Source organism: Malurus melanocephalus, unplaced genomic scaffold (genome assembly GCF_030028575.1).
Source record: "Malurus melanocephalus ecotype Western Australia unplaced genomic scaffold, MMel_1.1 scaffold_40, whole genome shotgun sequence".
In the NCBI taxonomy this organism is placed as follows: Eukaryota; Metazoa; Chordata; class Aves; order Passeriformes; family Maluridae; genus Malurus; species Malurus melanocephalus.
The window spans coordinates 209,288-220,902 of record NW_026623272.1 but is presented as its reverse complement, the minus strand read 5'-3'; the positions used below and the strand labels follow the sequence as shown (position 1 = coordinate 220,902).

The following is an 11,615-nucleotide window of genomic DNA, read 5'->3' as shown; positions in this document are numbered from 1 at the left end:
ACTTCCCGCCCCTCGCGCGATCCGATTGGCCAAGGCGGGCGAGGCGCGGGGRGCGCWGGGAGTTGTAGTCCGGCCGGACGGTGCCATGGCCACCAAGCGTCGCGGAGCGGCGGCGGCGCCGGGGGCGAAGCGCGGAAGGCGCGAGGCGCGCGCAGAGCTCCGGGCGGCTCTCGGGGACGCGGAGCTGCGGGAGCGCGCGGGGGCGGCCTGGGCCCGCGCGGAGCGGCTCCGGCACGGTACGGCCCGGCCCGGCCCGCGGGGAGCGGCTCCGGCACCGTACGGCGTGGCCCGGCTCCCCGCCCCTCACCGGCGGTCTTTCCCTTGCAGAAGCGGTGGTGCTGGAGCCGGCCCCGTTCCGGCATGGCATCATTCCCGGTTTCCTGGCGGGCCCGGCMTTCGCGGAGGCTCTGCGGGATGAACTGCTGGGCCTCGGCTTCCGCGGGCGGCGCAACGATCTCCTCTCGCTGCAGCAGGTGGGCCCAGGGCCTAGCTGAGCCGRGCYGTGCCGAGCCGGGCCGAGCCGAGCCGCCCTAACCCCCGTCCCTTCTTCTCTTCCATGGGCCGCCGCAGTCCGAGGAGCTGGGGGCAAGCCCGGAGCCCCACGTCGCCGCCCTGAGGTAAAGTGTGAGTCGGGGTTTTGCTCCCTCAGGATGGGGAAGAGCCGTGGTGGCTCCCCGGGGAAGGTGGTTGCAGGGTGGACCCGCGGCGTGGCCCCTTCTGCACCGGTTCTCGGGCCAAAAATCAGCCCTGGAGAGCTGAACGTGCTCTGGACTTGTGGTACTGAAGTCTGTTCAGCTTTCCTACRCACTCAGCCCTCCTGCATCTGTCACCTCTGAAGCACTTCCCSGTGCACCTTCCGACGGGTTACACGCTTACTGCTGGTTATTGMCAGCAGWGCTGTGAGCATTGGGCTGTTCYCTGGCCAGCTCCTGTGYGGTTCTGTARGAATACGCTGTCCCTCGCAGCAACAGCACCTGTGACTGTTTAAATAGGTGTCAGGGAGACAATAAATYAGCTTAGTCTATGGTGATATGTTTTATAGCACAGGAGGACAYTTATGTGTGCTTATCTTCTCAGGCATGCTCTGTGTGAAGAATTCCGAGTGTGGCTTTCTGCTGTGACCCAGATAGAGCTGGAGCCAACTATTGACATCTCCTGTGCTAAATATGAATATACTGGTCAGTTGATAAGTGATGCTTTCCCTAAAGCTTCTATACATTGTAGGGAACAAAATCTGTATAGAATAGACTCTGTATAGRATCTGTAATTTTATTCTAGTTCCAGAGGGTCCCAGAAGGTGTCAGCAGCAAAACAATGTGTGAAAATGAAGTACAAATGATGAAAAAACTATTGCTATTGTATAACTGCCTGTACCTTCAGAGTGGTCTGATCTGCCAATTACAGTGCAGTCCAAGAGAAGTTAATCTTGCAGATCTCAGGCTGGTGATGCTGATGAGTGAAAATGCCTTTCTTGGAAAGAACATGTGTTTTTCTTAGCATATCCTTGCGGGGACAAAGCTGGGAAGCAGTTTTTGGCATGAATCRTGCATGTACTGGAAAGATGCTACAGCTGCAAAATGTGTATAATTGCAGATGTCTTGCTGTGCCATGATGATGAGCTGGAAGGTCGGAGAATCGCYTTCATCCTGTACCTCGTCCCACCCTGGGACAAAAGTGATGGAGGAACGCTGGACCTGTACAGCACAGATGGTAAAAGCTCCAAGCTCAGCCTCAGGTGGATGAAAATGATGAAGCTTTTGTTCCCCTTGCAGTAACTCTCACTTCAAACAGTAGAAGGGAGATAAAGAGTTTCTCCTTTGTTTAGAGAGGCTGATTTATAGGTAAATGTGCACCTTAGGCATGGGCTGTAGCAGGCTTTGCAGACAGTGCTAACAGGCAACAGCAGACAAAGGAACTTTTGGAAGGGCCAGGAGTAGACACAAAGTAGAAGCAATGCCAATAACGGTGCTTGGAACTCCAGACTGATGACAATAATTTCCTTTTCCAGCAACAAAACCTGGTTTTGGAAAAGAATRGTTCAKGTAGGAAGGGATCTTAAAGCTCATCTTGTTCCAGRCTGCCTGCTGTAGGCAGGGACACCTTCTACTAGACCAAGTTGCTGCAAGCCCCATTGAGCATATCMAGGATGGGGCATTCACAGTTTCTCTGGGCAACCTCTCCCAGTGCCTCCCTGCTCATAGCAAAGAATTCCTTCCTAATATCTCATCTAAACCCACCCTCTGTCTGTTGGAAGCCATTCCCCCTGTTCTGTCATTCCCTTCCCTTGTCCAAAGTTCTTCAGCACTCTTGTAGCCCCTTTTGGCACTGGAAGTGGCTTTAAATTGCTCCAGARCCTTCTCCAAGCTGAACAGTCTCAATTCTCTGCCAGTCTCCATGCAGAGGTGCACTGATTTCTCACCAGTTTTCCTCYATCCCTTATACCCAGGTGTCCCACCAGTCATAGTGACATGAAGTCAGAGGGAAATGGCAATTTTTAGCAAATCCCAGTTCATATCTTAACCAGGTTATGTTTTCTTCCTCAGAACACTTTCARCCACAGCAAATCACCAAGTCATTAGTGCCTTCATGGAACACGTTGGTTTTCTTTGAAGTGTCTCCAGTCTCTTTTCACCAGGCAAGGAGCTGTCTCGTTAATTTTTTTTATTTTCATTGTTGTGGTTATTCACTCTGTGTGTTAGTACAATCCTGATGGGGAGGGAGAAGAACTGTGGGTAGAGTGGATACTCATGCTAAGGGCTGTGTGCTAAAGAGAGGGCTTCAAGGACTTTCAGGAGGACAAGAACCAACAAAGCCAACTTCAAACCATCAGTCTAGCTGCATCATCCTTGGAAAKAAAAATTTCCATTTCTTTTTTGTTTTACTATCCTGGCAAGCCACTGATGTGAATTTGGCTTTCATTTGTTTCTGTTCGTTGGCTTGTTTTAAACGAGCTCACATTTTTGATGTGGCGATCATGGCTTTGCTCCAGAAGAGCTCCTCAARCCATCCATCACCTTGCCAGCAGTGCAAGGGCACTGTGCAGGTCTGGCTGTACCCCCTCAGTGACACAGTGCCCTGCAATGCAGTGCCCTGCAGCAGAAATGCTGATACGGTTAAGGAGCACTCTGTGACATTTGTCAGGAAGATGCCTGGGAATAGGATTAGTTGCATTTGTGCAACTGTGTGACACAAAACCTGACTGAAATCTAAAATTCCTGTGTATTTGAGAGTACCAGGGACTGTATCAAATGGGGCCAGAGAGCAGAAGGCTGGAGTGGAAGATGATTAGTGATATAGATTGGGCATGTCCTCACCAAGACCACTTAGGGAGTTATTTTTGTGTCATTTATGTCTTACACTTGTTAATTAACAGAAGCATCTACTTGGTCACTGCCCTGATTGTTTTCACATAATGAATTAATTTTGTCTTAAAAATCCGTTACTTAAAGCTCTCTGAGGGAAAGAGAGAATGGATCCTCTGTGAGCTTGGAGTAAAAGCTTTGACTGAATCCTGGAAACCTGCAATGGACTTCAGGACAATAGGCCTCTCTCTGATAATCTGTCCTGGACTAGCCCTGTCTGACTTTYCTGTGTATGCATTGGGCTCTGTGGAGTCAAGTCCATCTCCTGTCAGGAGTTTGCATGGTACTGTTACAGCTGGTCCTTGTGTAATCAGTGTGTGCTGCCCGATGTTGTTGCAGGTGTCAGAAGTGCTGTCGCAGAAGTGCCGCCTGTCAGTGAGCGGTTGGTTCCACGGCCCGTCTGTGGCCAGACCTGCACGGCACACTGAAACCCCCTTGGCCAGGAGCACACACATCCCCTATGATGTAAGCAGCAAACCTACATCTGCATTTCTGTCTCTGTCCTATTYCTGTAATACTTGTTTGGGAAGGCATCCAGGCACTGGAGATGCTTTAATCTTTATCTCATTCTCCTTTTTGTTTCCTGTCTACAAATTTGTATCTGGTTTCTATCTCGTGCATCTTTTTATGTTTTGCATACCTSCAGAAGTTCAGAGAATGTGGTGCATATTTGTGGTGCAATGAAACAAAGAAGGAAATGGATAGTGTGTGAGTTGTGTATAGGAATCTAGCCCTGTGACCAGCTTGCTAGGGGGAATTGGGGAATCTTCTTCACTTTTGAAAATTCAGTGTTCCAATCCATGTCCCTTCCAGCATGAAATATTGTATGAATGGATCAATCTAGTTTATTTGGACATGGACTCCCAAGCTCAGATCCAGGAGGAATTTGAGGAGCGATCAGAAATTCTYCTGAAAGATTTTCTTAAGGTGAGCCCAGTAGTTCAGTTTTATGTGAWTTCCCAAAATAGGTTGCAGGGCTGGCAGGTACCCCATGGCATGAAGGCTGAGAAGGGGTTTGCTTGCACATCTGTTAAACAATACACTTCATAGCTTTACACCTAAAGGGGAATGGACCAGATGACCTCCAGAGGCCCTTTCCACCCTCAGCCTCTGTGATTCTGTTGATGGAGCCCCTCTGACTGCCTGTGCACTGCTGCATAAGGACTCATCAAATATCAAACACTTGTCTTCACCCGTCTTTTTCTGGGACCTAAATGTTAACATTTCTGCATCTTTTTCTCCTAGAAAGAGAAATACCAACTACTCTGTGAAGCATTGGAGAGCAAAGAGATCCAGTGGAATAGTCGGGGGCCAGCCAATAAAAGGTGGGTAACGACAGCACACTGCACATGTTGATCAGGCTGAGCAGAAGCTGCCATGATGCTCCACTGGTCRATGTTGTCCCTCTGGACATGGTCCTTGTTGGAGAGCCAACATCCTTGTTGGAGGGATATATCTGCTGTCTTTCAGACTCTATGAGGCAGCAGAGGAAGATAGCCTTGCTGACATATTGAAGAAATTCCTGCAGCTGTTGCGGTCTGAGGCCTTTTTTTTACTGCTTTCCAACTTCACCGGCCTAAAACTGCACTTCTTGGCTCCCTCTGATGAGGATGAAGATGCTGGGGAAGGACAAGCAGCAAACACCACTGGGCACAGCAGTCCCAAACCTGAGCAGGAAGAGACTGAACAACCTGCTAATGGCAATCCTGATCAGCCACACCAGACTGACAACACCCCTGAAGCACAAGATGGAGAGACGCAGAATGGTGAGTAGAGCAGCAGCACTCTGAAAGGACTCAAGCAAAATTCCCAGTGATTTTCATGGAACTAGTGCTTCACCTTGTGCTGCAGCCAGCACAAGGCACCAGCACAAACATGGGACTTAAAGCATGTTAGATTGATTATCTGAAATCAGTGACTATTGCAAAAGAATTTGTAGTAAATAAATGACTGATTCAAAGATACCATTTTGAACAGACCTAAGTCTTAAGGGTGGGACTTCCTGTGGGGTGGGGGGTGCTGTTATTGTTTGTCAATAGTTTCTACATCCATGTTTTTCTGATTTCTACAGCTAGTCATGTGGCTTTGCTATTTGCCCTGTTCTCACTGTTTGATTTTAAACTCATGTATCAGGAGGGCATATTTTGGGGCTTCATGGATTGAAAACTGAGCTAGACCCGTGAGGAAAGAAAGGTTTCCCTAAAATAGTATGCATGGGATACGTACCCCCTGGGATTGTACAGGATGAGTTCAGAGCAATCTCCTTCTCTGAGGCTTCTGGTAGTTCCAGGATACTTCCAGAGCARGTAGGAACTGGCTGTTGAAGTTTGGAGCTCTACTGTAAATTCAGGGGGAACATAACAAGAAAAAGAAAGAATTGGTTAAACTAAAGTACATCAGAGCTCCTACAAAATTGTCTGGAGTACCTAACTTAGAGCCACCTCTAGGAAAGGCATTGACATGTGATGTGTGATTYTACCTTTTTTTCACTGAGGCCAACAGACAATTTTACAGTGATGTGAGATCACTGAACTGCCCACATTCCTTGAGCTCAGCTGYTGTGGTTTCATGGCTCTCCCTGTGTGTTTGTGCCTCTCCTAGGCTCAGGCACCCCTGTGTGTGGGGGGGAGCTGCGACGCTGGACCCACGGGCACTACACTCTTGTCCACGACTCGCAAGCAACAGAATTTGCTCTCGACTTGTTGTTCTTCTGTGGTTGTGAAGGTAAGTGGATGAGAGGGAGATGTCAGACTCTCCTTTTACMAGGTTTGCATAAATGACTTTTCAGTTCTCAGCAGTGCTAAAACAGCCAAAATTTCCCCACTTTTGCCTACGTAGGAAGTCTCTGTAGACTTTGTTCTAGTCCTTACTTCGGCATAAGCCCTTTTCATAGCCCTTATGCAAAAGTTTGGGATTGTGGCCTTGGAATCATCKCTGACCTTTCCCGTTTGCGCCAGGAGGTGGCGCTTGGGCAGAGGGAAAGGCCGAGCCTCCCTCCCAGCCCTTTCCTCTCCTACGCAACGGCTCACCGTGGCTCTGCGCACGCTGCAGGGTCAGGTGGCCAGAATACCTGCCAGAGGTGTTCCACCCTTTTCCTCAKCAGAATTATCACTGCACCTCCAATTCACAAAGCCCAGGGTTTTCAAAAGTTACTTTAGGCATACATGCACAAGACAACTTTAAATGGCCCACTTACCGTAAAAGGCAAATCCAGYACATTTGCTTCAAGTTGTTTCTGAACAGAAGAAAAAAAATACACTGCAAGGAGGTAAACTGGGGCTTATCCTGTACCCAGTAACTTGGGGGAGTGGGATGAAAAAATARCATCTCCTGGAAGGCTGTAGGGAGCCTGGACAGCATTGAGGTTTCTAAGAATCTTTCTTTTTCTATTTTAAGACTGGGATCCTGAATACGGTGGCTTTACTTCCTACATTGCTAAAGGTGAAGATGAAGAGGTAAGGACCTCAGTTGCTAGCTGCATATCAGATAGAACTGTTTAGGGTGGAGAGACATAATTACACTTTGTCATAGTGCCAACAAAATGCTGAGGGTGCTCAGTAGTGCCCTGGAGCCTTGCTGCCCCAGTCACTGCTCATGGGTGTATCTCTGGCCTCAGCTTCCAGAAGCTGCTGTTCACCTAAAGCATGAGATTTGGGTCTTGAGAGTGTCTCATAGCACCTGCACCAGGGGCCATTTGGGAAACCTTCCTTGAAGGGACTCAAGGCTGTTGCAGAGATAATATTTCTCCAGGGAAGTGCTGTTCACTGGGGTCACACTGATCGTCAGTACTAGTGACAGTRCTAAGCAGTCATACTAGTAAGAAGTCTAGAAGTCCTTGATGTATAATAGTGCTTCAGGTTAAGGGGTATTAAATGAAAATAGTGTCACAGTTCATTTTCTAACACCAGACCTGTGTTCTGACYAACTTTTGAAACTGCTTTGTTTGGTTTTTCTTAAGAATTTTACCAAATTTTACTATTTTTGTGAAACTGATTTCCTTCCTTATTTTTGTGTCCTCTAGCTGTTGACAGTGAATCCAGAGGATAACTGCTTGGCCTTAATTTATAGAGACAAAGAAACTATGAAGTTTGTGAAATACATCAACCATCGAAGCTTGGCACGCCTGAACAAGCATCCAAATAGAACAGGATTTTGGGATTTTTCTTTTGTCTATTATGAATGATGGTGCAGTGTGACCAGTGTCTCAGAGAACAGTGGTGGGTGGTGGGCAGGTTCCTCCTACCCACATGTTCATCTCTGATCTAGCTTAGACAAACTTTGCTGATGCAGCTCCCTCACCCTTCATAATGTGGGGGCAGGTGGCTTTTTTTAACTGCACAARTGGAAATTCAGTCTTCTCCTGAGTCCATTGCAACACACTCTCTGAACTGCTTTTAATGCACTRTGGGTGGGGTTGTCATACAACTGTCAGCTTTCCAGCTGTTCTTTCAGGGGAGCAGCACAGGGGCATCTCTGACCTGTCAGAGTGAGCATTACAACTGTRCATTGCCCCAAGCTGATGACTGATTTTATTAAAAACAAAAAAAAAGGAAATGGGTCAGTTAAATGCTTCATTCACTGGTCAGGCAAGTTTTGTTACAAAATGGCCAAGACACTTTCTGGGGCTTAAMTGTGTTCCTGTTTGTAGAGACAAAAATAAAGGAGCTGCCGTGGGAAATATGAGGTTTTTCCAGCTGCACAACTCTCTGGAGTTGGGAAGGAAGACAGTCAGGCTATRAAGCTATTGGCATGGCGAAAGACTTGGCACTGTAACAAGGATGAGGACTTTATTATGCTAAATGCTGTGCAGACAGACCTAGATACAGCCCTTTTTCCAAAGAATTTACAAACTAAACAGCCAAGAAGAAACCTGCTCCTGAACACTTTCCTTGGGTGTGTGTGCAGACAGGTCCCAGCYCCAGCCTCAGAACAGGGGCCAGGGACTGGCAGCAGGAATGGGGCAACTTACCTTTTACTGTCTTGGCATCCACAGGTGGTGGGAAGGTCACCAACACCACGGCCTCATATCCTTTCAGTTATGTCCTGGGATCTGCTGGGTTTTAACATGGCTTCTGTCACTGGAAGATTAGATCTTTTGAGGCAGCAGCCAGCCACGTTCTGGGGTAAACACTGCAAGAAAGGCAGTGAACATGTCCTTGGTGCAACACCTCCCTGCRCATTTTCAGTACTGTGCACCTGCCCTACATTGACTGCAAGCAGGACTCTGACAGACTCAGCTCTGAGGTGTGCAGCCCACCACAAGGTGTAGCAGAGCTATACTGATGCTTCAGGAGACAGCCAGAGTGCAGAACACTGCTGGAGCCTCGGCCCTGGCCTGCACCTGCTTGCCTGAAATTTCTTTTTGGCACTGAGACACAGGTGTTCTTTCACCTCATTCRCGCCAGACAGTGCAGGCCATGAGCTTGCAGTAAGCTGCAGAGTGCATGTTTCATCCCTCACTCCTGGATGGGGAGAGGGTAGCTTTGGATTAAAGTCTCTTCTTCCAGTTCCAGGCCTGTTGTTGGAGGCCATCAAAGTGTTGCAAGACCACAGCTGKCAGCAGAAGAGCAGTAAGCTCAAAGCAAGGCTCACTGTTGATATGAGTACCCTGCACGTTTTCTGGAGCAAATGGGATGTCCTGTGGGCATATCTTCATGAAGATACAAGAGCAACAACTTTCACTTTCAATCCCCATACACAAAGTTCAAAAAAGGAACCCCTGCCATAGCTTCCAAAGGGAAAGGTATCTCAGCCCCYGCAGGTGCCAGAGCACAGAGCCAACACTGCTGTTTAGAGAGCWCTGTGCAGGACTGTCTAACTCCAGTGTCAGTTCCATCCCAGRTGAGGAGCAGCTGCTCAGTTCCAGCTACTCCCTTGTGCTCTGTTGGGCGGGAAGGACGGCTGAGAGGTGGTTGCCCCAAGCTGGTGTTGCAAGATCTTGTTCATATTCTGACTCGTTTCCCTAAGCCAGCATCTCTCTGCTCTGCCAAAACTGTCTTGCTAAGTTTTAATCTTTGTTAGTTGCATACACAGACAAGAGCATGAAGCTACAAACAAATCCTGGAGTGAGGACAGAACTCCATGAATCGTGATTTCTGAGGCACTCTGCTGCGTATCAGGACAGCAGCCCTTCCTAGGAAGAAAGTAGTTCTTATTCTGAGCTCTCCACTAGAATGAGACAAGTAATGAAGGTTTCAAAGAAAAAAAAATATTTGGGTAGTTTGGAACAAAAGTGGCAGCATTGTCTGCTAGCCAAAGTTGGGAATAAATTCATTAACAAAACAAAGTTACCTCTTTGACTGCATTGTGAGCCTAGGAATGTGCGTGGTAGATCTTGAACTGCCTTCCAGGAGACTGGGAAGAAGTTGGGCGCTCTAGAGCTTGCTGCTTTTTAATAATAAGTATTACACTAGAGGGCATACCAGCTTCTGCTTGAGCAAGCCCTATCTACCTGATCACTCAAGGAACCACCCTTCTTCCTCTGGTGACTCAGATGAAGTAATTTAAGAAGCCAAATTTGCAGTTAGCTTTCAAAGGTCTAAAAATGAACATGTCTCTGCTCTCCCACCCTTCTTGTTAGGACCTAACGCCACAGGCAGCCCCAGGCGTGGCTGGTGCTGCAGGTACAGGGGGAAGACTTCACTYACCAAAATTGCAAATGACATGAGCTACTGGAGGAAGAGGGGCCTTCATTTATACAATGCCAGTAATGGGAATGTTCTCTATAGAGACTCTTGCTGGATACCAATCTCTATTTACAATTAGATGGAGCTGCTTGCGAAGTATGTGCAYTTTTCATTTGGCAAAGGTAAAAGTTTGTTTTACAGGAAAATAATTTACAGATTTGTTGTCAGAAACTTAGAGAAGGGAAATCAGCCTTACCAGAGGTCTGGACAGTGAGTGAAGGACTGATGTCCCTGCCAGGACCAGAACAGAGCTGGGACTGGTAGTGCCTGGTGTGTAGTCCTGAAAACTGGCTGATGGGAAAGCTGCTTTCTGATCAGAGCCACTCTCTTGCTCTTATTATTAAATGGAGTACATAAATGTAAGCAAGCAAGCATCAGGTTTTTGAACATAAAGAACAAGAGGTTGAAACAGTGGGAACAGGTAAAGCAAGTGGCAGAAAGCCCAGCACTTATGCCAGGAGACTGTTCCATAATCAAGTCTCTGAGCTCACTTGCTTAGAACAGCATGGGTGGCTCACCACCCTTCTTCCAAGCAGCTGGATTTGATTAATAACCAGTTTCTTAAAAGAATTCAAATGAGCTCCTGCTGCACATTCTAACTGTCAGAAAGCTGTGCTTTCAGCAGCTCACTTTTCTATATGGAAGGGGCCAAAGCAGAGGCAAGGGGCAGTTTTGGGGATAAAATACATTACAAGAATTACGTTCCCCGTTCAACAGCTCACAATGGCTCTGTAGCAAAGGGAAGGTTGCTGGTTTTAATTCAGTAGTGGGCTGTAAGAGAGACCAGTTAGAGGACATGACTCCTGACAGCCCCAAGAAGCCACCAAAGAACTTCGAGATGGACTGACTCCTCCCCACCCACGTCATAAACACCATCCTACAGTGGCACGGGTGCTGCTGGTGCAGGAGCACTGGGACCCAACCTCCATCTGGTGCAGGTTATTTTTAGCTTCCAAAAGAAAATTTGCTTTGGCAAAGGTTCTAAAATACGTTTAGATCTGAGATAGAGCCCTACTGTAATATTTTAATCCAATTCTAAGAGATCACACAGTTAAACAGGTTTGAGCTAGGAGCCAAGTCATTTTTCAATACCTTCTTCTTTTGATCCCATTAAGTACCACCAGCTCATCATGATTATGCACCAAGCTTGGGTGTGTAGTTTGTTTTTGTTGTTCCTGAAATAAACCCTTGCCCACCTCAGTATCTGCAGTTTTTCCAGCAGTAGCACGAAACCAGTACCTGGAAGCAAAACTTCCTGCAACCCAGGTGTGGGGGAAGAGTGTTGGATATGAAACAGACCACTTCCTACCTGCAGATTATGGACCTGGATGCCTGTCAGAGATCTGGCTTCAGAGCCAGCAAGATGCTATCCCTTTGGTGGTTTTCATACACTGCACTGCAGTTTACCTAGAGAGCCACACACCGCTGCAGTGAAACCCAGGATTCTCCAGCACAGGAAGTTCAAGTGTAAAGAGACTCCCCAGCAGAAACCAGTAAAGTTGTTCAGGTTGGGTTTTTTTAACAAATAAATTTAGCAGTACACACCTCCCCAAAAATCAGAACAAAA

At 47.5% G+C, this 11,615-nt stretch overlaps 1 protein-coding gene across 1 annotated transcript; it reads left to right on the top strand.

Annotated features, from left to right (window-relative positions):
* The first annotated feature begins 63 nt into the window (after window positions 1-63).
* Window positions 64-11,588, top strand: OGFOD1 (2-oxoglutarate and iron dependent oxygenase domain containing 1). Its single transcript, XM_057364562.1, has 13 exons — window positions 64-236; window positions 328-473; window positions 571-617; window positions 1,078-1,178; window positions 1,594-1,710; window positions 2,544-2,635; window positions 3,702-3,827; window positions 4,176-4,289; window positions 4,608-4,687; window positions 4,833-5,128; window positions 5,964-6,086; window positions 6,759-6,817; window positions 7,384-11,588. The coding sequence occupies exons 1-13, from the start codon at window positions 86-88 to the stop codon at window positions 7,543-7,545; spliced, it is 1,614 nt and encodes a 537-aa protein (XP_057220545.1). The 5' UTR covers window positions 64-85; the 3' UTR covers window positions 7,546-11,588.
* Window positions 11,589-11,615: the final 27 nt, after the last annotated feature.